The sequence below is a fragment of the Coturnix japonica genome, chromosome 3 (genome assembly GCF_001577835.2).
Source record: "Coturnix japonica isolate 7356 chromosome 3, Coturnix japonica 2.1, whole genome shotgun sequence".
Lineage (NCBI taxonomy): Eukaryota > Metazoa > Chordata > Aves > Galliformes > Phasianidae > Coturnix > Coturnix japonica.
Window position 1 is genome coordinate 73,735,859 of NC_029518.1, and position 24,543 is coordinate 73,760,401.

The 24,543-nt window shown below is 36.1% G+C and overlaps 1 protein-coding gene across 8 annotated transcripts in view; it reads left to right on the forward strand.

The window, feature by feature from the left end:
• Positions 1 to 24,543, forward strand: part of COL12A1 (collagen type XII alpha 1 chain) — a 98,267-nt gene that overhangs the window by 30,018 nt on the left and 43,706 nt on the right. For 7 of the 8 annotated variants that reach the window (XM_015859052.2, XM_032443437.1, XM_015859050.2 and 4 more), the window contains 19 exons: positions 4,636 to 4,905; positions 6,756 to 7,022; positions 9,205 to 9,397; positions 10,093 to 10,214; positions 12,911 to 13,060; positions 13,144 to 13,263; positions 13,790 to 13,954; positions 14,139 to 14,285; positions 14,924 to 15,063; positions 16,127 to 16,256; positions 17,218 to 17,363; positions 17,632 to 17,761; positions 18,596 to 18,735; positions 19,476 to 19,605; positions 20,930 to 21,069; positions 21,322 to 21,454; positions 21,556 to 21,582; positions 21,891 to 22,033; positions 24,007 to 24,136. In XM_015859052.2, the coding sequence (XP_015714538.1) occupies positions 4,636 to 4,905; positions 6,756 to 7,022; positions 9,205 to 9,397; positions 10,093 to 10,214; positions 12,911 to 13,060; positions 13,144 to 13,263; positions 13,790 to 13,954; positions 14,139 to 14,285; positions 14,924 to 15,063; positions 16,127 to 16,256; positions 17,218 to 17,363; positions 17,632 to 17,761; positions 18,596 to 18,735; positions 19,476 to 19,605; positions 20,930 to 21,069; positions 21,322 to 21,454; positions 21,556 to 21,582; positions 21,891 to 22,033; positions 24,007 to 24,136 (2,823 nt within the window). The remainder of the gene's footprint in view (positions 1 to 4,635; positions 4,906 to 6,755; positions 7,023 to 9,204; positions 9,398 to 10,092; positions 10,215 to 12,910; positions 13,061 to 13,143; positions 13,264 to 13,789; positions 13,955 to 14,138; positions 14,286 to 14,923; positions 15,064 to 16,126; positions 16,257 to 17,217; positions 17,364 to 17,631; positions 17,762 to 18,595; positions 18,736 to 19,475; positions 19,606 to 20,929; positions 21,070 to 21,321; positions 21,455 to 21,555; positions 21,583 to 21,890; positions 22,034 to 24,006; positions 24,137 to 24,543) is intronic. The other variant, XM_015859056.2, reaches the window with a different exon arrangement.

The following is a 24,543-nucleotide window of genomic DNA, read 5'->3' on the forward strand; positions in this document are numbered from 1 at the left end:
GTAGGTTTATGTAGCAAATCTAATATTTACCAGAAGAAAAAATCAACATGGGAAGGCTGAAAGAATTACCAAAAATTGTTCCTACACATTTGAGACTAGCATGATCTCACTAACTGTTGGAAAAATAGGTAAAATATTAAAAGGACTGACTGTGATTTCCTGCTGGCTTTTTCCTAGAGTATGGACTTCAGTACTCTGAACAAAAAGAGTCTCTCATTTGAGTCAGGGTCCTCTTGGTTTCACCTTCTCAAACTTTTACATTCCCAGTAACAGAAGGGAAAGAGATTTGCTCCAACAATGTCAAGCTTGTTTTGTGTAGCAAGTCCTTCATGACTTTCCTCTGTGCCCCATGCACATCCTGTCTCACATTGCCAGTGTGCTGGAAGGTTGATACTCTTGGAGTAAGTAACCTCCTTGTGGCTTCGAGGGAAGAATATCAACCAATTGAAGTGCCTCCTCCAGTGCTGAGGAGAATTTGGCCACCGGAGTAAACCTGAACATGATTCTGGTGCCATCTCATCTGGTGTGTGTGCTTGGGTGCTCTGCTGCAGTGCCCTATCCTGCTGACTTCCTGGGATTCTCCTGATGTATCCCACTGTATGCCGTAAAAAACTGGTATATGTCTCAGTAGAAGAATTCTCCTTTATTTAGCTGATTTGACTTTTTAGGGTGTTGACATAGATCAGTTCTCTGTTAAACTTAAATGATACGGTGATTTGTGTGACATTTATAACTTAATTTTGAACATTAGTTTTAAGAATATGTACAGAAAATTGTTTAAACATTGGGCCCAAACTGCCTGTACAGTTTCTACTGAAATCAACTGGAGTTGTATAAATGTTTCTGAAGGGAAAGGGCATTTGAATAAAGCCGCTGGATTTTTATGAATGCTAACATTTTAATATTAGCTGATTCACACGGCCTTGTATTCAGCAACAACAGTGATTGCTAGAGAGCTGTGGGAAGCAAGCCAAGCAGACACAGGGAAACTACTTAAATATTATATTGTGTCTCTGGCATACTGCAGTGGAAAAACTTAGTATGGAAACTGGACATTGCAAAGGTCCAGAACTGGGTTTAAAAGCACCTGTCTGAAAGTTACCAACTTAATTTTTGGGAGTGTACCCGCCTGGAGTGATGGTAGGAATAAACAGTTACTGAAAAAAGATGGTAGCTCTCAGCTAAGTACCACTGAGGAGAATCTGTATGGCCTTAAGTAAGTGACTGTCTTGCTTCCTCAGTCAGGGGTTTTAAGTTTCAGGCTGAGAGAGCTGGGGTTATTCAGCCTGGAGAAAAGGGGTCCCCATAGCAGCCTTTCAGTACCTGAAGGGAGCCTACAATAAAGCTGGTGAAGGACATTTTACAAAGGCAGGTAGTGACAGGATGAGGAAATGGCCTTACATTGGAAGAGGGTAGATTTAGACTAGATACAAGGAAGAAATTATTCACTGTGAGGATGGACGGTGAGACACTGGAACAGGTTGCCCAAAGAAGTTGCGGGTACCTCGTCCCTGGATGCATATGAGCAACATGGTCTAGAGGGCAGTGTGTTTGCCCATGGTACAGGAGTTGGAACTAGATGGACTCTTTTTCCACCCTGTTTAAAGACTTAGGTGAGAAGCAGATGTAAAACAAGCATTTCTGAACATGTGCAAAGAACAGAATGACTGCTTCAGTATTACAGCAGTAGATTTTAAAAAAGAAAAAAAAACCCATGAGGTATCTAGATATTTTATTTTAATCCAATGGAAAAATGCTTCATAGGTCTGCTCGTATGTTTTCTGGTCGCTAAATTATACTAGTGTTATTGTGGAGTGTGAATGCATTTCTTGAGTCTTAGCATAACAGCCTAGATAATACTTGGTGGATAATAATTTTGGACTTACAGTTAAACTCCATCTCAAACACAGCTGCTCCTGTCATACAAAAACACTTGTAGGAGATTCTATTGAAACAGAACAAAGCTGTCTGTGAACACACACGAGGTGCAAATCAAGTTAGCGTGTTATGTTAAATAAATGTTCTCAGTTGCAGTGTAACATATAAAAAGTCTAATTTCCCTTAGTAGGTAAGTTGTCTTGTCAGCAGTTTCCAAGTATTTGAAGTCAGAATTTTCCATTTAGGTCTGGTGGTTTGGTAGGAATCCCAATCCCTTTTCCCTCTCTTACCTTGCCTTATAAAAAAAGGCATTTAGTTCCAAAGGATATTTTCTTCAAAACTAACACATTACAGTAACTGGTGTTCATTACAGACCATTCCAAACATATTATTTTCCCCTGTTGTTTAATGACCTCAATAATGACTTAATCAATAACAGTTTTAAAAATGTGGTTATTTTTTGCAGTGTTTCCAATGTATATCATTAACTGCAGTGTCCAAGAGTAGACTTAGAAAAAATTGTGCTGTGGTAGCAGATACTTTAATACTGAAATCATGTTGTGGCAGAGCCTTGTTTTAAAGTAGCCAAAATAAAGTAACTTGTATATTTATATTACATTAAAATATGGAAAGAAAGGTTTTTATTGTGAGCCATCTGTGCATTCTACCAAGTTAAGTTTTCCATATTTTTTCCATTTGGATTGCCTTAATATATATTTTTTTTCATTATTATTATATGAAAAAAAGCCAAGATTCGGGAGTAGAAGCTTAAGAGCAGACAGAAAAATTGGTGTAATTTACTTCTGAAGGCAAATCCTTTTTCAGGCTTCCAGGAAAATCGGCCTTTGGAGTTTAGATTCTGTCCTGGCTTTAATTTAACACAGTCACTGAATTCATTGAAACAGCACAAAGCATGAGCTGAATTGGGTCTTCTCACTGTAACTTTTTCATTATACACAACTGCTATTTTTGTAAAATTGTAAACTATTGAACTTTACCAAAATCTCTGTATCTTAACTTGTTTTTCAAGAGAAGATACCATAAAGAGTGGTAATTTATATCGTGAAGCTAAAATGTGACTTGAAGAATAAAACTGTAATACCGTGTTAGGATGGAAAAAGAATTAACTTCAGAAAAAAACTTGATGGGATGTTCCATGGCTGTGAATTAAGATGGAAAAAAAGAAACCTTGCAGCACAAAGGAATTATTTAACATACTCAGTTAACTATGTTTGAAAGAGTCAGCTGGGTGATTGGAATGGTACCCACTGTTTCTTTAATCTATATAACTGATAACTGTTACTGTACCATCATTGTTGCCTTCAGAAAAGTTGATATTAATTTCCATTCATTGTTAAGCCACGTGGGATTCACTGGTTTCAGTGTTAATGAGGTTGTGCTGACAACACAGTAATTCCAAAACGAAGACTTTGTACAGTAGCCCTGTTTTGTTCTTGTGGGTTTATGTTTGGAAACATTGCAGATTTGTAGTGGAAGTGAAGGACATATGAGTATGAAAACTGAAAATGCAGACTATGGCTATGTGAGCAACTTGTTGCTTTATCTTGGACCAAAACTGCTTCAGACTTCTGAAAACAGTGAGGTCTGTGCTTGCAATGAGATTAAGCAGTGGAAAGGTATTGAATTTCTCTGTGTTCAAAGAATTTTGAACCTGGTCCTTTAGTTACTTTGGTATAATTTAGGTATATAATTTTATCACTGCAGGTTATACTTAGCTATGATGCTGTGAGGCCACCTCAAGTGTTTAGGTCCTCTCACTAAGCAGTCTCTCAGAAATGTCCTCTACAGTGAGAGAAGTCACATAGAACATCTACTGAAGCGCCAACTCCTTCTGTGTGTATATGGATCTGGTTTTGTAGATTCCTTTTGCAGATTTTGCTACAGTGAGGCCACTGCATTAAAACCAACAGTCAGGACTCCTTTCCTGCCTCAAAAGCCAGCAATAGGAAAATTGAACATATGTTATAAACGTATGTTAAACATTAAGCAGAGGTACTTCTTTTACTGCACCACTTCAGACCAATGAACTCCATTTTTAAGCACGATTCAGTCATCAAGCTGACAACTGGATTTCTTAGACTAACGAGCTGTTTCCTTCATTCCAAGCTGGCTGAACAAACTATGGTGAGGGGAAAAAGAGGTATGAATGGAAAGATGGTGACTATTTTCTTCTCTGATGTAAATGCACTGCAAATTAGTTGTAAACAGATAAAATGAAATAGGTGATAGATCTATCAAGCGGTACTCATAGAGACAAGGATAGTAATACTAAGTAAAAAATGAGGTTGTCACAGAATTTGAATGAACTGTTTAACTGTTAAAAGTCTTCTTCATTTACCCTTGTACACCAAAAGGAAAAAAATAAAAAAACAAAAAAAGATGAATGACTGAAGTAAAATTATCTGACAGTTAAAACTTGCTCAAATGAACTGCAGCACATATAAGCACTGGCTTCATTTCAAGTTTTTGTTTAGGATAGTTTTCATTTTGCAAGTTCTAAAGCACAACTGCATAGTGTGGGATCGATTATTTCCATCTTAAAGTTAACTTTCAGCATTTTGTTGAATAAAACTGTCAGTTTTCTCCTGGAACAACAAATGTGCATTAGTTGAACTAGTGTAGATGGGGAAAAAAAGTTTGATTCTGCTCTTATGATCATTCTAGTTTTCCATTTGTACTTTGTTAGCATCAGCTTTTTTGTATTTTAGTGACAATTTGTTGTGGCCTTTCTTGCAGAACGTGGTTCACCTCGCAATTTGATTACCACAGACATAACTGACACTACAGTTGGGTTATCGTGGACACCAGCTCCAGGAGCAGTTAATAATTATAGGATAGTGTGGAAGTCACTCTATGATGATACAATGGGAGAGAAGACTGTCCCTGGAAATATGGTGGATGCAGTGCTGGACGGCTTGGAGCCAGAGACTAAGTACAGGATTTCAGTATATGCAGCCTACAACAGTGGAGAAGGAGATCCTGTAGAAGGAGAGGCCTTTACTGATGGTGAGCATACTACAGCATTACTACCATTTGTAGCATTCTGCTCTTGATGAAATTATCACAATTTAATGAAAATGAACCGTATTTGTCTTCAGTTTTGTTTACTGAGCAGTTGCCCAAAACAAAATCCCACACCAAATCAATCAACTCTAGCTTTCTGTTTGACTGTTAAAGAAGGAAAGTCTCTTCTATAACATATAGGCTTCAGTTTAGCAAGGATTACCTCCAATCTGAGAAGTGGTTTTGTCCATTAATTACGCTGAGGACAACTTTTCATGTGCTTGAATCTTACTGTGACTACTGGAAATCAGCTGGAATAAACAGTATAGATAGAGTAAGTAGGGAAGGCAAGGTAAATTCCTGCAGAATCCTGCAGAACCCAAAGTATTTGTCTAGCTGTATACCGGACATTTTGTCCAGAGGAATGCTATGAGAAATAGTATTGAAAGCTTTGCTGAGATATAAAAATGTTATATAAAATGGCTTACCTTAGTCAGCTAGATACGTAGCTAGACCTTTCCCAAGGCTCTTCTTTTTACTTAATTGCAAAACATTGTGCAGCTGAAGCTTCCCTTGCAGTATAGGCAAACTGAAAAGTCTTCAGAGATCAGGAATAGAACCATTAGAGAAGTCAGAGTGAATGAACAGATGCCCTGAGAGGATCAGCTTTGATGTTTCTCTTGTTGCCTGAGGGGTTCACGTGAAGGCAAAGTCTGAGGCAGTGCTCTGGGGAAGCATCATGTATGCTTAACCATTTTAAAATTCTTTCCTAGGCATGTTTTGAAAACTCTAGGAGGCAGGCTGCTGAGCTAGGTCAGCATTTAACCCAGTATCTGCTCTTAAGGTCTCACAAGAGCAGTCTTTGTTGCCATTGCTAAAAGATGGTGCCACAGACTCAAAGCAGTCTGCTGACACACATATTCCTTCATTCTCCAAGACCAGCAGCACCCTCTCTTTCCTAAGAAGGCAGTTTAGCCATATGATTTGTGGTTTCGTATTATAAGTTTTTGCCTGAAGGAATGAACTACCTGGACTATCAGCAGAATCGGACCACAGTCTAACATTTCATCTTTCCGGTGCAAAAACAGCCAGGAAAGGATACTGTAGTCTGCAAAGCCTACCTTACTGTGTGATGAGATGCTGACTGACTCTGGCATGCCAAGAAGATTCTATTTTGCCAGAGTCTAGATAGGTTGTGCAGACTGGCAGGCAGTATTACATACCTTTCATTTTACTTCAGTTCTTTCCTAATGTTTGTACTGTCTGTACTATCTCTTAAAAGCTGAATGGTGCAATCTGCAGAGAAAATACCAAATTAGTCTTTGTCCTTATTTCAGCTCTAATATTGTCCTACCGTTAGTGGTGAGTAACTTTCCATATACCTGGAAAATCTGTTAGTATGGTTCCCAACACTCAGGAGTTTAGGCATATACCAGAACCACATCAGGTCTGTAAACTCAAAACTTAGACAATTTTAACTTTGTAGATCATTTTGTTTGTTAAAATAAGGGCCATATAAATAATCAGTTTCACTTGATAGTCCTGAATCCATTATTTAACAGATTACCACAAAGTGTTACTGAATAGAACTCCCAGTTATGCTGTGTCATTGTGTAATCTATACTTTTGTTTGTAATGGAAAATGAACTTACATTTTTTTTAGTCCGTTACAATTATAAAAGAAATTATCAGTGTCCTAAGTGAGTTACCTCTTTTTCTCCCAATGAAATACCATAATTTTAATGAAAGTAAAAAATAATTTGAGTAAAGCTGCATGCATTTTGTAGGAATGCATTTGAAATTATCTTTATGTGGAAAAAGTAAACATTTATCCATATTTTTACATTGAAAAGTGTCACAAAGTGCCAGGACTGTGACAGTAGACAACGAGACAGAGAATACAATGAGAGTTTCATGGCAGCCCTCACCTGGGAAGGTCTTGTCTTATCGTGTGTACTACCGACCACGCAGCGGAGGAAGGCAGATGTTTGGAAGAGTAAATGCACCTGCCACAAGCATAGTGTTGAAGAGACTTAAGCCTCGAACTACGTATGACCTCAGTGTTGTTCCAATTTATGATTTTGGACAAGGAAAATCAAGAAAAGCAGTAGGAACAACAGGTATGTAGTACGTGTCTACACAAGGTTTGATAATCAAAGGTTCTTGCTGTAAACTTGCAATCACGATATATAGAGAACCTGTGTTGGGGACTGCCAAGATCATGAATTAATAGACAAATTGAAAAAAATACTACAGGTAGAAAGGACCATTTGGTTTATTTAAAGTTTTATTACAGCTGCCTGCTATTGTATTGAGTATATAAATGTGTATATTTTGTATTAAAATACTAGACTTGTTTGAAATGCTGCCATCAGAAGTTAAAGTGTTTTGAGAGGAAGGCGGTGTTTAATCAAATGTTGTCAGGTGTTTTTTTTTAAATTATTATTTACATTTTTGGTCTGGAATATCAATTAAATAGCTACCTTATGTATTTTCTGTGGGAAACCTGAAGTTATTAAAAGAAAATCAGTAGCTGATTTTAAAGAGTCTTCAGTGGAAGTCTGACCTCATTGACCACAAAATTTTGGACAAGCAGTCTTCTTTCTCAGAACCAGGAACTCTAAAATGTTCTTTAATTCCTGGTGAGGGGATTTTTTGAGTTCAAAACAAAAAGAATTTTCTACCCCACATTTAGTTTGCTTCTGATGTTGGTCTTTTGTTTTGTATGGAAATGGTCTCTTGCTCTCCAGATCTAAAGCTATTACCAAAAGAGAAAAAAATCCAAGATGTTTCTGCCTTTTCTGTGCAAAGGTAGGCTGAGGTACACTGTAAATACTCCATGCCATTCTCTAATCTTTGGACATACAACATACTGAATAGAGATGGGAAGCAAGAAACAAGTCTCCTAGCATTGGAGATAACAGCACCACATTTACTGCAGGAAGTCTTATTTAATTAGAATGCGACTGATGTAAAGCAGTTCAAAAAACTTGATCTGCTCTTGACTAACTCCTACTTTTTCTATCTTCAAAATTATGTTGAATTAAATTTCAGATCATCCATCTTCTTTTGACTTTTCACATGTTCATCTTAATATGGATATGATGTGGTGCTTTAAGTGTAAATAACTGTGAAGGCAATCACACTGAAAGCAAGGGGAGCCTGAATGATCTGGTTGTTTGAAGCTCTTGTGATATCATGAGCAATGATACAAAGAGGCTGCATTTTTTATTACAAGGGGTATTGTATCTACTGTTTCTCTATATGTATTTTTCACTCTGTGGGCATCTATTATCTTTCAGCTGTAGGCAGACAATTGCATAGGCACAGGTGTAAGAAATCTGGCCCCACCCCAACCATTTTTGTTTTGTTTTAGCTTTTTCATTCCAAAGCTACTTCCTGGTTAATCTGATTCCTGTTTTTGCTATTTTGAGATTATATTACTGTGCTATTTCTGATGTTGGAATGCACTTTATGTTTACACAGAACCAAAAGTGAGGCAGAAGCTAACGGTAGGCTTGTTAACCATTCTGCCTGTGTGTACTGACCTGTGCTGCGTAGCTATTAGGTGAAGTAGGTCTTGACTTCAAAACCTTAATCTGTTTGGCTGTCACTCTTTTGAGGAATTATTTTTTGACATACTGCCATCCCTGTGGTTGGTGAAGTTATTTGAGTTGCCAAGCCCTGAGTACAGAACGTTTTCTATGAAAAGGCCCTTGCCCAGGACCCTGTCCTCTGGGACCTGGAACTCTTGAGGATGAAGCAGTTTGAGAAGCTTGAGATACTGGTAGTGGAGTGCTGGAGGAGTGTGACTTTTGCATGCAGCAAACTCTGCTTTTCTGGTGTTGGTTTGAAGAAGCTGTTTACATTTCTCTTTTTCAGTCAATGTGTTCTGCCTACTCTTTGCCACGTCAAAGTAGTAGTTTAAATCTGATCATCTGATCTTTATCATAGAGAGAAGAGAGAAGGTGGTTAGTCCAGTTACTGTCAGCATTCATTGCAAGACTGGATGGATATTTAAGATGGGTGAAAGAAATTGCTGTTTATCCTTCAATCTGTTGTCTGGACAGGGAGCCTTGTTAACAAACTTGGCCTACACATCTGTTGTTTAGGTAGCTAAAATGAGCTGAAGAGAATCTCATATCTAATATCTTGATTCTTGTCTCTATGTCAAAGGAAAGGCACAAAGAGCATAGAAATGCCACTAATGCTGGATTTGCTGCATTTTTAAATAAAAGCATAGATGTTGGAGTTTTTTTCAGAAGCTGGTCTGATTTAAATCCATTTCTTCCATCCTTACAGCCTCTCCCTTTAAGCCTCCTAGAAATCTGAGAACTTCTGATTCAACTATGTCCAGCTTCCGAGTAACCTGGGAGCCAGCCCCAGGGCGAGTGAAGGGGTACAAAGTAACTTTCCACCCTACTGAAGATGACAGGAATCTTGGAGAATTAATTGTGGGGCCCTATGACAGCACTGTGGTTTTGGAGGAACTTAGGTATGGATGATGATGATGATGATGATAATAATAATAAATAATAGCTTAGGGTTTTGCTTAATTGGCATCTGGGATTGTAATACCTTTTAAAATCTACTGTAAACTAGGAAGTATTTCTGTCCATGTGTTATCAGGATTTCATGGTGCAGTTTTTGAAGAGAATCTGACAAGGACAGGTTCTGAGATTAATCACATCACTTCTGGTGTTCTCACAGTAACTGAAAAAGGCAAAGGTGTGGGCAGAAGTGTTATTATTATTTTCAGATATGAGTGTTAATGGGATGCTGGAGAAGACAGCTGGGATTTCTAAAGTTTCTCCAAAAGGCCCTTACCTCATGTTAAAAAGAGCCTAGTTTAGTTCTTGTTTCTTTTATCAAAGGCCAGAATTTATGAAGTAGGCTTCAGAGAATATCAAAGTCTGTTATGACCTTTTTACATGTTATACTTGTATACATGTTAAAATATTAAAAGAATCTTAAATTACTTGAACAAAGAAAGCTATTAATGTAAGTATAGAATCTTCAACCAACTCTGAAATAGTGAAAAATTGCCTGTCTTGTTAAAGAACTAGTATTTAGGCTTCACACTTTAGCACTTTCTTTTCTGTGTAGTAAATTGGTAAAGATTTTTTTGAATGAAGTATCAACATTTAGCCAGGCAAGTATCTTCAGTTACAGTACACTTAATTTTTGCAGGGCAGGAACTACCTACAAGGTAAATGTTTTTGGAATGTTTGATGGAGGAGAAAGCAACCCTCTGGTTGGACAAGAGATGACCACTCTTTCAGACACTACTACGGAGCCATTTTTATCTAGAGGTAAACATGACCGAATCGAATAAAATTGCATCTTGGCTTTTGGATAAAAGAGACTGAAAGTTTTCCAGCATTTCCTATTGTTTTTATGATGCACATAAATATTTATTCACAGGATTCAGTATACTCCCTGACCTGGTGACATAACCTCTGATCTGAAATTACCTCTAAATATGCCCCAGTTCATCTTTCTAGTCCTCTGCACCCTTTAGATGATCTTACAAAAATGGTAATTCAGGCAACCCATGTTTTGCTGATTATTGAAAGCCATCTGCATCACATTTTCAAGCCATCCACATCTGTGTTGAATTATGTAAGGTCAAATTCTTGAACAGAAATCATTGCTCATCTACAAGGGTGTTCACAGGAGTAGAACAAAGCATTTTAAGCTGATCTTTAGCCATTTTCTTGTCTCTATTGACCATATAAAAACTAAGGTGGTGTAATGAAAGAAGATCACGTAGTTGGGGATGTCCCAGCATTATTGTGTAATGCTTAAGTTTATATGCAACACAACTTTCATCACTTTTACTACAGAAAGAGGAGAGTTAGTACAGTAATGCAATTGCTGGGTGTTCTATAGTATCTTCTTGGGATTATCTTCCTGTGTAGGTAAACTCCCAATGAAAATTTTAGTGTTTGGTACGACAGCAGCTCCCTTGATGTGGTTAATGGGCCTCTGTATGTCCACTGAATAGGTATGGCCACTACACTTTCAATTAATACTGAGTGAAGAAAATTTCAGGGTTCAGTCCCTCTTCATGGAGACCGTGAAGTGCTTGTCTGCAGCTGGTCTTTGCTTCTTAATAGCCAAGAATACCTGCAGAAGTGAAGACTTCTCCTGTACTGTTTTAAGATTTGTATAACCATCAGGGAGAACAGATAATTTTATGAGGAAAAAGAAGCTAACTGCAAAGGCCCCTCAGAGGGGTTTTTTTTTGGTTTTTTTTTGTTTTTTTTTTAACAAAAATCTGTCTGACTCAGAATTCTTCTCACTTAACCTCTTTTCATGAGTTATGTGAAAATACTACCCTTTTAGCATTTTTATTGACAACACATTTAGAAACTTCTGAAGTTACTGCTGTCCCACTTGGTCTAATGCAAGAGGGTAAAACTAAGAAAAACTACATAATAGGCCATCAGTGACATTACAGTAAAGCAGTAATAAGTCTGGCAGAAAAATAATTACATGGAGTGGTTCATTATTTTTTATTATGCCAGCTGTCATTTCTGTCCCGAGTGTTATATTCTTTAAGCTAATTAGTTTTAGTAATGCATGGATTTTAGTCATGGTAAATGTGAAAAATGAATTTTATATCTGTGACTGCAAATGTAATAGCACATTATTTATTAGTAGAGAGAGAAAAAAAATCAGCCTAAGTGCCTTTGCTAGAATTTTCCATCTAGGGAACTCTGATAGTTGGAAGAAGAATAAAATTCAGAATAATTTAACTTTAATAATGTACATAAAGCTTAATTTCTATATAAAAGTTATGCATGCAATTTTTTGACCTAACATTGTCTTACTTAAACTCTACTCCCAATTTATTGTCATGACTAAAGACTAGATCTATATTTTCTATGCAGAAGAGGATCATGCTTTTAACCCCCAGGTACATGGAATAGTTATATTCATGAGTCTGCAGTGTTGGATCAATTATGTGGAACATATATGAAATCACAATATCTTTCAACTGTGATGAGTGTGGCTGATTTTTCTCAATGGGATTTCTTCCATATAAAGACCAGAAGCTCTGATGGCAGGAAGCCAGAAAATGTGCAGCTGGTAACACAATCTACAAGAAAAGAGAGAGAGCGAGGATTTTTTATTATATTTTTATTATTATTATTATTTTTGAAATGGTGAAATGGCTGTGGATAAAATTGTTGTGTCTTTCTGCTATGTATAAATATTTTATGATTTTCCTTGTGATAAAAAGATTATGATGCATATTTTATTCTGTTATTTGTAAATTGAAGATATCTGAAATAACTTCTTACCTTTTCAGAACACTGCGCCTTTATATAAGTGTGTGGTCTTGTCCCCACTCTATCTCTTGTCTCTGTTTATGTATACATGTCTTCTAAATTGTAATCTTTCTTTCCTATACGTGCGAACTCCTGTACCATCTGTATTACTATGTCTTTTGCCCCCCAGATTCAAAAATGCTGTTTATTTGAAAATGCTTGTAATATATGCTGTTAATTCCCTACTACATAGTTGAAAAATTGAGCAATAGTATAGCCATCCACAGTAGACTAAAATCATTATTATTTGTGTAATCTGATAATACTTACTGCTATGCCAGTGGTTAGCTCTGTAGTGCTTTACATATCCTTTGAAGCTCTGAAAGATGGTTGTCAGCCATCTTACAAGACCAAAATAGATACTGAAATGACAATAGGGAAGAGTGCTGGCCTTGGTATTTTAGAAGACTTACTTCTAAGAGAAAACATACATGAAGAAATTTATGTAGTTTTGCCATGGAACCAGTGACTAGCGTGAATAACATTCACAAATAGGTCATACTTGGCAAAGTGCCAGTGAATAAAACTAGAGCTATTTTGGAAACTAATTAGTGACATATGTCATATAAAAGAGGATGGGGAAAGAACGTTATCATGCTAAGGCTGTATTTTTTTTCTTCTTGGTTGGAAACTCTCATACTAAGGCTGTACTCTTCTGGTTGACACGACAGGTTTAGAATGTAGAACCAGAGCAGAAGCTGATATCGTGCTACTGGTGGATGGCTCATGGAGTATTGGGAGGCCAAATTTTAAAACCGTCAGGAACTTCATTTCCCGTATTGTTGAAGTTTTTGATATTGGCCCTGACAAAGTACAGATTGGTAAGTCATCACATGTAGGAGGGAAAATTATGCATATCTGCTGCATGGCCACGTAATATCTGAATTATAATGGCTTTTTCCAGGTCTTGCACAGTATAGTGGAGATCCCAGGACAGAATGGAATCTCAATGCTTACCGAACGAAAGAGGCTTTGTTAGAGGCAGTAACCAACTTACCATACAAAGGAGGCAATACTCTAACAGGTATGTCATGCTGTGAGGGTTTTCTTTAAGCTTCATAAAAAAGTTCCAGTAACTGACCCTAGTATTGTTCAGTGAGCTCAAATTCATCCATGATGAAAGGGCCTCACGGTTAACTTCATTACATTTGGAATTGAGTGTTCATAGCACATGGGCATGCATTATCTGTGTAGATATGGATAAAGAGAGAAGGATGGAAGATTGTAAGTGCTGAAGAATCAGATGAGTTTGGGTTTATGTTGAGCATATAAAAAGAAGAAAAGGTAGTTCCATATGAAGACAAGGTGAGGACCTAAAAGGGAGGCTAAAGGGAGTGATATAGAAAGGTAATGCATAAAAGATATGATGTTAAAGACATTCAGAGGGCTGAAATAACGTCATTTGCTACATGTAGATGATGAACTATAACTAGATTGAGTCCTTGAAGAATTAAGCTGTGAAATGATGTTGTCACTGGAATGAATTACTGGCCTTTACCAGTATGTTGAAACAGTTTATGGTGATAGTTATGCTCTTTGTATCATGCTAGGAATGGCCTTGGATTTCATCTTAAAAAATAACTTTAAACAAGAAGCAGGCTTGAGGCCCAGAGCTCGCAAAATTGGTGTTCTCATTACTGATGGTAAATCACAAGATGATGTAGTCACCCCTTCAAGAAGACTCAGAGATGAGGGAGTGGAACTTTATGCAATTGGTAAGTATTATATGAAGAGGTGGCCTGTTCCAGCTCCTTTTCATGCCTCTGCTAAATGTATAGGGAAATGGAAACACATAAGTATTTAGAAGGGAATTCAATGAATTTGTTTAGGAATTCATGTTTATGGTGTTACATTTCATGTCGTTTCTAACAAGTTTTGTTTTCATGTCTTCTCTGTAAGGTATTAAAAACGCAGACGAAAATGAATTGAAGCAGATTGCAACAGATCCAGATGATATCCATGCCTACAACGTTGCAGATTTCTCCTTTCTGGCTGGCATTGTTGAGGATGTAACCACAAATCTGTGTAATAGTGTGAAAGGTCCAGGTACATCCCATTTTCAATCTATTTTGTCCTTTTTCCATTTATATGCTTGAGCTATTAATTCTTTTATATTACATGGAACACTGCATAGCCCTGAGTTGTTTTTTCAGCTGCTAGCATTGGGAATTTGTTCAGACCACCTAGTCTACCCTGCAGGGGTTCTTTTAACAATGACTGTCAAACCTAACACAGCATGACATGACTGGAAATGCCTGCTTTTTCCCATAGTAAGGAATTACATTGCTAAGTGTGGCAAAGCCTTTGAAGACAGTCATCCAATAACAAAAATTCCAGCAACTCTTTTTTAAGTATTAGTGTATGACAGCTCAAAAGCAAAAGCTAGCATGGAAGAATGGTAATGATGGCTGATGGTTCTTCAGTGAAATGCTGGTGTTGAAGGTGGGGTAAGGACAGAGAGCTTGTTTGGTTTGCTGAGAGCATGATGATGAGCCATTTCTTTACTCAGTTGTTACTAAGTGTTCCTGAGGAAAAAAAGAAGTAAGCAAATGTCCAAAGCGTTTCGGGTTGTTTGTTGTTGTTGTTTCATAAGCGATATTTTTTAGGTCTTATTATACCTTGTGTTTCAGTTCCTGATGACATAAGATAAATTAATACATTTTTTAACTTGTATCCACTTGTAGGTGATTTGCCACCTCCTTCTAACCTAGTTATTTCAGAGGTAACACCACGTTCTTTCAGACTGAGATGGAGTCCACCTCCAGAAAGTGTTGATAGATATCGAGTTGAATATTACCCTACCACTGGAGGTTCCCCTAAACAGGTTAGTACCAAATGTTAATCTCTGATGTCCATAATAACATGGGCCTTCCACATCACGTGGAAGTCATTTAGAATGTCATTCTGAACTCTTTGCTTATTAGGGTCTCTGTGTGGTATAGCTGTAAATTAAAAAAGACTTCAAAGTCAAGAATGTCATGCTTCAATAAATGATTAATAAAATTATATAAAGTAGGAACATAAAGGTGACTTTATTAATCATTAATCTAGAAGTCAAATATATTTATTAAGAAAAGTTTATTGATATTTCCAGTAATTATTTTCTGTTCATATTCCATTATAATATATAGGTTTAAGTAAGTCTATTGTAGAATTTTTTGAGCATGCTCTCAGGTTTGCTTATTGTTCTTTTAATCCATTTTCTTGGTAATAGATAAAAAAAGATAATGATATAAGTTGTGACATGTAGTGTTTAGCTAACACTGTTGATGGTACTTTGGAGGATCTGTTTAAGCATGGATTCAACTGTTTAATGTATGGGACCAAACTTATCCTATGATTATTATTTCTCTATACAAATAGCCAGTAAGAGGCAAGCCTTGATGCAGAACTGGTTTTCATTTTCTTCAACCAGTCAGAATAGTATTTAGAAGAATGAAGTTAGACATCACCACATGTCTAGCTCTGAATGTGTATGTAGCTTTTAAATCTTAACTAATTTAACTTGTGGAGAGTTTGGGCTTTGTAAAACATGACCTTAGAACTTGGACTGTGATTTGGTTTGGAGCAGCCATTCCAGTGAACAGGTTTTTTCCTGCAAGGTGGTGTTAATGGCATGTGCTGTGACCGCCTAGATTATACTCAATGTTTAAAATACTTTTCCAAAGTGGGAGCATCTATCAATGGCATTTTATGTTGCTGAGTAATATGAAAGTGAATGCCATGTGTGAAAGCAGTGTGCAGAATACATGCCAGATATATACAGCCCCACTGAAAACAAGTATCTGATTTCTGAAGTTTCACATGGAATTATTATTTTATTTTTAATGACAAGTTTACAAACATGTCTTCTATACTGTTGTTAACATTCCTTCTCTTTTATGTAGTTTTATGTAAGTAGGATGGAAACTACAACAGTTTTGAAAGATCTGACACCTGAAACAGAGTACGTTGTAAATGTGTTTTCTGTGGTAGAAGACGAAAGCAGTGAACCTCTAATTGGCAGGGAAACAACTTGTAAGTAAGAAGTGTAATTGTGAATAACATGTTAAGAACAAAATGATAGGTGGAGAACTGTCCAATAGAACTTGGAGCACTAATTGTGTTGTATTATATTAGTTGTTGAGATTTTGTCTGGAAAGCTGTAGCAAAGAGAAACAGTGGGGTGGTAAAAAATGTTTATCTCAACTTCCTTCTTGATTCATAAAGCACAGGTATAACATCTTCTTAGATGACTGCAACATTGATGAATTAAAAGGCAGAGTTTATAAATCTGATCATATACAAGTCTATATTCCGTATATTTCCATACTAGATAATTAATTCCTGTAGTTAGCCGATGGAATGCTATACAAAATTTGTTCTATTTTTATCAGATTAACTAAAAATCCATTCAAAACAAATCACTTTTAAGAGACACAATCATTATGTTTTTATTGTTAATTGTATGATTAATTTTAGTAGGTTAATGCTGAATGCAACATAGGATGACTTTGCTGTCTGTTCAAGAATATAATATGTTAGGGTTACATTTTACTTCTTGTACTGTTTTGCATTGGTCTTGTCATAAATCCTGAAAGTAGATAAATGATTTTTATAAAGACTGTGGTAATTCTGAGAAATACAGAAGTAAAGAAAGCACATAAAATCCTTTTAAAAGTATAGATTACAGTCACGAACTACTTCCTATTAGATCATTGTGAGTTAATGTTGCTTTATTCTAAAATATTCAAGTATTCCAGAACAGACTTGTAAGATAATTTTAGCTGTGTGTGTAGCAAATCTCTAGCACAATCAATGGCTATTTTTTCATTCACCACTTAAATTACTGTGACTTGTAGATCAATTTTCTGATACAAATAATGTACTCCAGTGCCCTAGTGCAGTCTTTTTAGTGGTACTACCAGTGATGTGAAACATGAAAAGTGAAAAAGGTCAAAAAAAAAATTAATATATGTATGTATATATTTTACAACAGACCCACTGTCTTCAGTTAGAAACCTGAATGTTTATGACATTGGATCAACTTCCATGAGAGTGAGATGGGAACCTGTCAAAGGAGCTACTGGTTATTTGTTAACATATGAGCCTGTGAATGCCACAGTCCCAACTGCAGAGAAAGAGGTAAGAGAATTCGTCTTGCTTCCTGTTCTCTACCAATATAAACTAAAAAAGCTTTCCTTGTTACATCATAATAGCAAAAAAGAGGCTGATATGTTGTACTCAAAGAGTGGTGAACTTACTGGGGTATCGTATACAATGACATCAGTCAGGAAGCTGTAAATATACTGTGAATCTCACAAACAAAATTCCCTTGAAGTTAAATCATTGCTTGCTTTTCCGTTTTGCTGTCTTCAGTTTTTAAACATGATTTGTTATTTTTCATGTGCAGATGCGAGTTGGACCATCAGTGAATGAGGTTCAGCTGGTAGACCTCATCCCCAATACTGAATACACTTTAACAGCTTATGTATTGTTTGGTGATATCACCAGTGACCCACTCACCTCCCAGGAAGTCACACGTATGGACATCTTGATTTTTGCTTTGTTGTTATTACTTCAGAAGCTTTGTGTAGTGAACTTTGATTTTATTTCATGCAGCAGTTTTTATATATTCTGTTTCATTTAGAAGACCATGTTTTCTGTATTTCATGCATTTTACACTGCTCTTACATTTCCAAAAGATCTTAAAGGGCAATTTCAGTGAAAATGGTTCCTTCTATTAAAAAGAGGTTTTTGTTTTTTTCTTTCAAGAATGAGATTGTAGCTTTGTAGTGTTTTTAGTAAAATGCATTTTTGCTTGCATTTAGAACAGCAGTAAAACACAATTTTAGAGACATTCTCTGAGATGCAAAAAACACAAGGGTTTCCCAAATGTTAATAAAATTGGAAATATTAGCCAAGGATAAGAAAACATGCCTTACAAAGCAAAAAACTGATCTAAAAATGGCTTAGACATAGCTTGCCTTTCCTTAAACATCTTTTCTTAAAGATTTTCTATTGCAAGAGGAATGGTTCTGGATGTGATGCTCTTAGTACTATTATTCTTAGGTTCTTAAAAATGTTAAGCACCTAACTGAACATCTGAGGTTATGCTTTTAATCTCTGATAGTTCTGATACTTCTGTATTGTGCTTGTAGTTTACAAACATGAAACTACTTGTTTCTAGCTTTTTTGCTTATTGTTGGGGCAGGATGTTCTACAGCTATCTCATCTAGAGGTCAGGGCAATTAACTTATAGGAAAATAAGTGCTTTAATTTCGATGCAGTGTATGAAAAATAATTTAATTCCTTCTGGGGACCTACACTTCTCCTGTGAATAGCATTTTCACTCACTACTGTCATTATTTTTACAGTGCCTTTGCCTGGACCAAGAGGTGTGACTATAAGGGATGTTACTCACAGCAGCATGAATGTCCTTTGGGATCCTGCCCCAGGGAAAGTCAGAAAATACATCATAAGATACAAAATAGCTGATGAAACTGACATAAAGGAGGTAACCAAAAGGAATATTTTTGCAAAATAAAACCATCTTTTTTATTTTGAGGAGCTGGGTCTTTAAAATAGTAATAAGGACAATATTACAAGCCTCCATTAAGAGCAGAGAACATCAGTTCTTGGTGACTGCTGTTAGGAATGTGTATTGATATCTCTGAATCTGAATTAGCATGGGATTAATTTCTTTATGTATTCCACCACCTTCTCTTAAAGAGAAGAAAAAACTGACTGAAGATTCTTCTGTGCTTTGATAAATGACTATTTCTGCTCTCTGCTTCAGTGTTATCTTGCCAAGCCCTAAGAATAGCTTACAATAAGGAGAAAATGATTGTAGATTAAAGGTATGTTAGCCCCTCTGCCCACTGGCAGCTCACTTGTAGGGATATATTTCTTACAGTTATGTCCAAGATTACTGTAATTTCACTGCTAGAGATGAATCAAATCTTTGAGAGTTAAATATGTTTTTGTAAGTGAGTAAGAACTTTCTGGAGATGCAATCTGTATTCTCATTTCCAAAACAATGAAAGCAGGGAAAGAATTACAAGTAGTTTAGTAATATCTGAGAGACTATGCTTTACAAGTGCAGTTAGTAGATTGCATTCAATATTTAGATCTAAATATAGGGGACAAATGACAACATTCAGTGGAAAATACTTTTCAGTTTTCTTCAGTACAAGGATTCCTACTATGAAATCAAATTCAGAGTCAGAAATTCTTAAGTCACTATTTTTATCCTAGGTGGAAATTGACAGACTCAAAACAAGCACTACTCTTACCGACCTTTCTTCCCAAAGACTGTATAATGTGAAGGTTGTTGCTGTGTATGATGAAGGGGAATCTCTACCAGTAGCTGCAGAAGCTGTCACTCGTAAGTTTTTCTTATTACCCTTCTTTCAGTTTTTATGTTATATTCTATTTACATGTGTTGCAATGTATTATTATGTTAAGGTGGAGACATAATTTCATCTATCTGAGAAATATTTTGATTTTAGCATTATTAACGGGATAATAGTCCCTGGAAATCTCAGGTGAACTGCATTTTACTGCAGCGAACACTGAAGCTGCAATCATCAAAGAGGGGACAGAGCAGCAGCTGAAATTTTTCATGTTAAGACACTGAAGAACAGTAGGGCTAGAATTAGTGAGACTAAGAGTGCAGAGGAAAGGTTTTCTCAGTCTGTGCAGTTATTTTAAATTTTGGAAAGTCAGTGGGAAACTGGGACATACTAGAGGTTCAAATAGGTGTGATCTTGCTTCTGATACCAGAGTTTTTGTACATGGAATAATGAATCAGCCTGTAATTTTAGAGATGCTATTCAGGGAACCATAAAGGTAATGCTAAAGTAATAACAAGAGATAGACACAAGAAAATGGTGTTGCACAGACCAGGTATTATTGCAAGAGAGGTGACAAACTGAAAAGAGCAAGCTGATATCAGGGAAGCTTTCACCTTGATGTAGTCTTGTGTTTTAGGAATACATAGAAATGAGCAGTGTTGGCTTAACATGCACCATTACTCTGATGTGAAAAAAGAAAAAAAAATATATGTTCTGTCTCCTTTTTTTGTCTCTCTTTTTCCCTTATTTTTTGAAGTTTGGTGTGTTTTGTTTGTTAGCTTTTGTGTGAGCCTGTAGTCTGTAGTTACTGTTTTATCTGAATGCATAAAGAAAAAGAGGAAAAATCAGCCAAAAGTTATTTTTAGTTTAATTATCTGGTTTTACTTTTTTACTGATTTCTTTCCAGTAGCTGTAACTTTTTGCCTCCTTAACCTACGGTTAACCTCTGTGAATTCTGTCTAATGCAATTTTGTAATTCAGTCATTACTCGTTTGGCTTAAATAAGGAATTTTAAGATCTAGGAGGGATTCATGCAGGAGCTTCTCTTCTGTATGTGGGAGTTCATAATTACTCATTCTAACTACAAAGCTTAAGAGTTGGAACTTCAACTGTTGTGAGTAGGCGTGCGAGTTGTTCTGAGGTCAGTAGAACTGTTTGTTTTACCAGGTGATGACCTGGTGTTGTGAAATTATGAAGGGCAATTTACTTAGTGTAGGTGGGCTGGGTTATACCAAAGCATTTTGTTGTGATCCTGGCAAGTAAGATCTGAATCTTGTGTGCAATTTTCCTAATCCTTTGTATAATTCCTTGATTTAACCTTATTTTTTAGTTACGTTTTTCCTTTTCTTGCAATAGAGCCTGTGCCATCACCAATCAATCTGAGAATCACAGAGATAACCAAGAATAGTTTCAGAGGAACTTGGGATCATGGAGCTCCAGATGTTTCTCTCTATAGAATAACCTGGGGACCATATGGTAGATCAGAAAAAGAGGAGGTAAGAGTAATCACAGTAAGATTTTGAGGGCAGTCTCTTAGGGGGCATATTTTAAGAATCAGAAATGTAAATAATGAATCTCCTGTATCTTGCAAGCTCTCCTCTTGTGCCCAATTGAAATTCATTGTGAAGATTTAGAAAACACATTCAAAGCCATCTGTAGTAATGTTACCATGTAAAAAATTACTTGGATTCTTCTCTGACTTTTTTTCTCAATTTTATTTCTTGTATTTTTTTTTATTCCTACACAAGAGTATTGTAAATGGAGATGTCAACAGTCTGCTCTTTGAAAATCTGAACCCAGATACACTGTATGAAGTCTCAGTTACTGCAATCTATCCTGATGAATCAGAAAGCGATGACTTGATTGGCAGTGAACGAACATGTAAGTAATTAAAGGGTTTTTACATGTTGTTATTCATAGTTATTAAATCAGAAAGCATACATATACAAGAATATTGAACATTCTTTCTATTTTTTTTCTAGTACCCTTGGTACCTATTACAACACCAGGTAAGAATCTGAATTTCCAGGTATGATATTATTAAAGAAATCTCATAGCTACCTTTTTCTAAGCTGAGAAGAATGCTGGCATTAAAAAGCTGAGATCATTTAATGAGCAGCATTGTGTATTTGGAAGACTACTAAACACTAGGTTACCACATGTTTATTATTTTACAAACAATGCAATTGATGTTGTTTTGGACTTAATATATTCTACTCTTGGTCTGGCAGTCATGCAGAACTTAGAAGTATGAAGTGTTTGTCCTTGCTTTTAGCTTGAATTATATACTGATTCTTTACTTTGCTACCTTTCTCAGCCCCGAAGAGTGGTCCACGAAACCTTCAAGTGTACAATGCAACTTCACACAGTTTAACTGTAAAGTGGGATCCTGCCAGTGGTCGAGTGCAGAGATACAGGATTGTTTACCAGCCTATCAATGGAGACAGCCCAGAACAGTCGGTAATTACTTTTGAAGTCCTGTAGTTATCTTAAAGGTAGTTCTGCAAATTGATCACTTAGAGTAATTTATTTACAAAACACTGCTGTGTTTTAATCATATTTTAGGTGAAAACTTAATTATAGTAATTAAGCATATAATGGAATATTGGTAGGAAGGTTCAACCTCTACTGCTACCGAATATCTGCCTCTGACATCATGGGTCAACATAATAAAATAGCAGGCACTACTTTCAAAAAAACAATCAGCACATACAAGTTGCAGATAGATAGTTATCTCAATCAACAATATAAACTACCATGACTACCTGCATAATCTTGCCTTTCATGTGCTATTGAAAATCAGAGAATTGTTTGGTAATCTCACTTACCATGCTGGGAACAGAATAAGCTCTGAGAAATTGTAACTGCAAAAACAAATCCATGGGAAACATGATAAAGAAGACTTTAAAGCATTTTACTGTCTTCTAATATAATCAAGCAGCTGAAATGAAAGGGAAAGCCAGGAAGTCAGCCAACTTATCCTGAATCATCAAGAACTGTACTGATTACCTGTGGTCCAAGAAAAACAGCCCGGGAATGTTAATTCATCCAACCTGTTTATCAGAATCAAGTGCTACTTAAAGATGCCCTATCCTGTGCTGGGAGACTGTTGTGGTTACTGCCACATGACTCAGAATCTCAGATGAAAACCACATGCATTTATCTTGTTCCTGCAATTGGAGATCGCCACGTTCGGAAGCACATCTAGGAACGTTATAAATCAGTTGGATACATACATGCCTGTGTACCCATTTCTATCCTCTGCTGAAAAATATGTTTCAGTTGAAGTAATTGAACAATAAATGAAATGAGGATTTGAATGCAAGTTTAGTGAGAAATCATTAAAAGAATAAGGAATGGCAGCATGGTTAATTAATATCTATACTTACTGCTGCTAAATTGGAAAAAAAAGGATCATTCTATGGAAATTTAATCCGTGACAAAGAATTTTATTGACTTAATTATTCACAACTGGGTAGAGTCCAGCAGTGGCAGCTGGAGAAAATACCTCTTTCTGAGTATTTTCTTGCTCTCTTCATAGCATGTTAGTGCCTGTCTGCAAGTAATTGTCAGTCATATGATAGTAATTACTTGTCTGCTTTTTTTGGTCATTGTGATATTTGATTGAACTGCTGTTACTGTAGCAGTGTCTCCACTGACATATTCAAAATTGAATTTCTAGAAGTTCTTTATTGTTTTTTTTAAGACCGGTCTGACGTCTGATGTTCTTGGCATCAGGGGAGACCACAGGTGATTGGAATACAGCTCTACAAATGTAAACTACGTACCAAACTGCAGAGACCATCACAATTGCTTAGGGCCAGATTTTGAAAGGCAAATAGATGCAAAAATATGAAGTCAGCCGCAGTAGGAGGCTGAAAGAATTTATGGTTTGAAAAGAGTTTTGGACACTTGAGTAGAAATAAAAAAGTTTCTTTGTAAATGAAATAATTGAAATAAATGAAATATGAAGATGAAAAATGCCTTCTCATTATTGGTTCATCATTGAAAGATATTAAGTTTTATGATAAACACCAATTAGTTGATTAAAAATAGGTAGACTGTCTTAAAAAGGATGCTCCAGAGCAGGTGCAGTTTTCAAACATTTTAAACAAAAAAAAATTCTCAATATTCTCAAATGCTAAATATCAGAATATTACTCTTGATGTGCTGAAAATCTTTCCCTTGGAGGACATTGTTAGAACAGGGTAATATATCTCCAAGCTCAGTTTCTACTTGCTAAGATAAATATGAAAATATTTGAAAATGTTTTTCAATGCTTATTGTCAGCTTTAGTCACATGGGATTGGACTGTATAGTATACCACAGTGTTTTCCACTCAGCCTCAAATTCTTACTTTCTTAGCTATAATGGTACGCATAAAAAAGGCAGCATAAAAAAGCATTTTAATCTTTTCTTCTGTTTTACTTCAGACCATGGTTGGTGGGCGGCAGAACAGTGTAGTAATACAGAAGTTGCAGCCTGACACACCTTATGCTATTACTGTGTCATCAATGTATGCGGATGGTGAGGGGGGTCGAATGACAGGTCGAGGCAGAACCAGTAAGTAGCATGTGATCTTGTTAGATATGAAACAAATTTGATGTATGGCTTTTCAAATCAGAGGAGGAAGTGTTTCTGTGGTGAAATTTAATGTGATTATTTGTTATTTGCACTTTGGTAGATTTCTGTGATACTGTTTTTGTCCTCCTATAGAAAGCATTGAGTGATCTTCTACTAGCACTTCATATGTAAAAAACAAGTAGCTATTTTTTAAGTTACTTAATTGTATAAGTAACAGTATATTTATTAATGAAGTTAATTATTAGCTTTTACCTAGCATATATTTGTACTTGTTGTGGAAGGTCTAACAGCAATGTTTGGGGAAAAATGAGGAAAACAATCCTAGTGAACTTACCATGAATTTCTTAAATAATATACAGAAATAAACTTAATTATATATATATATA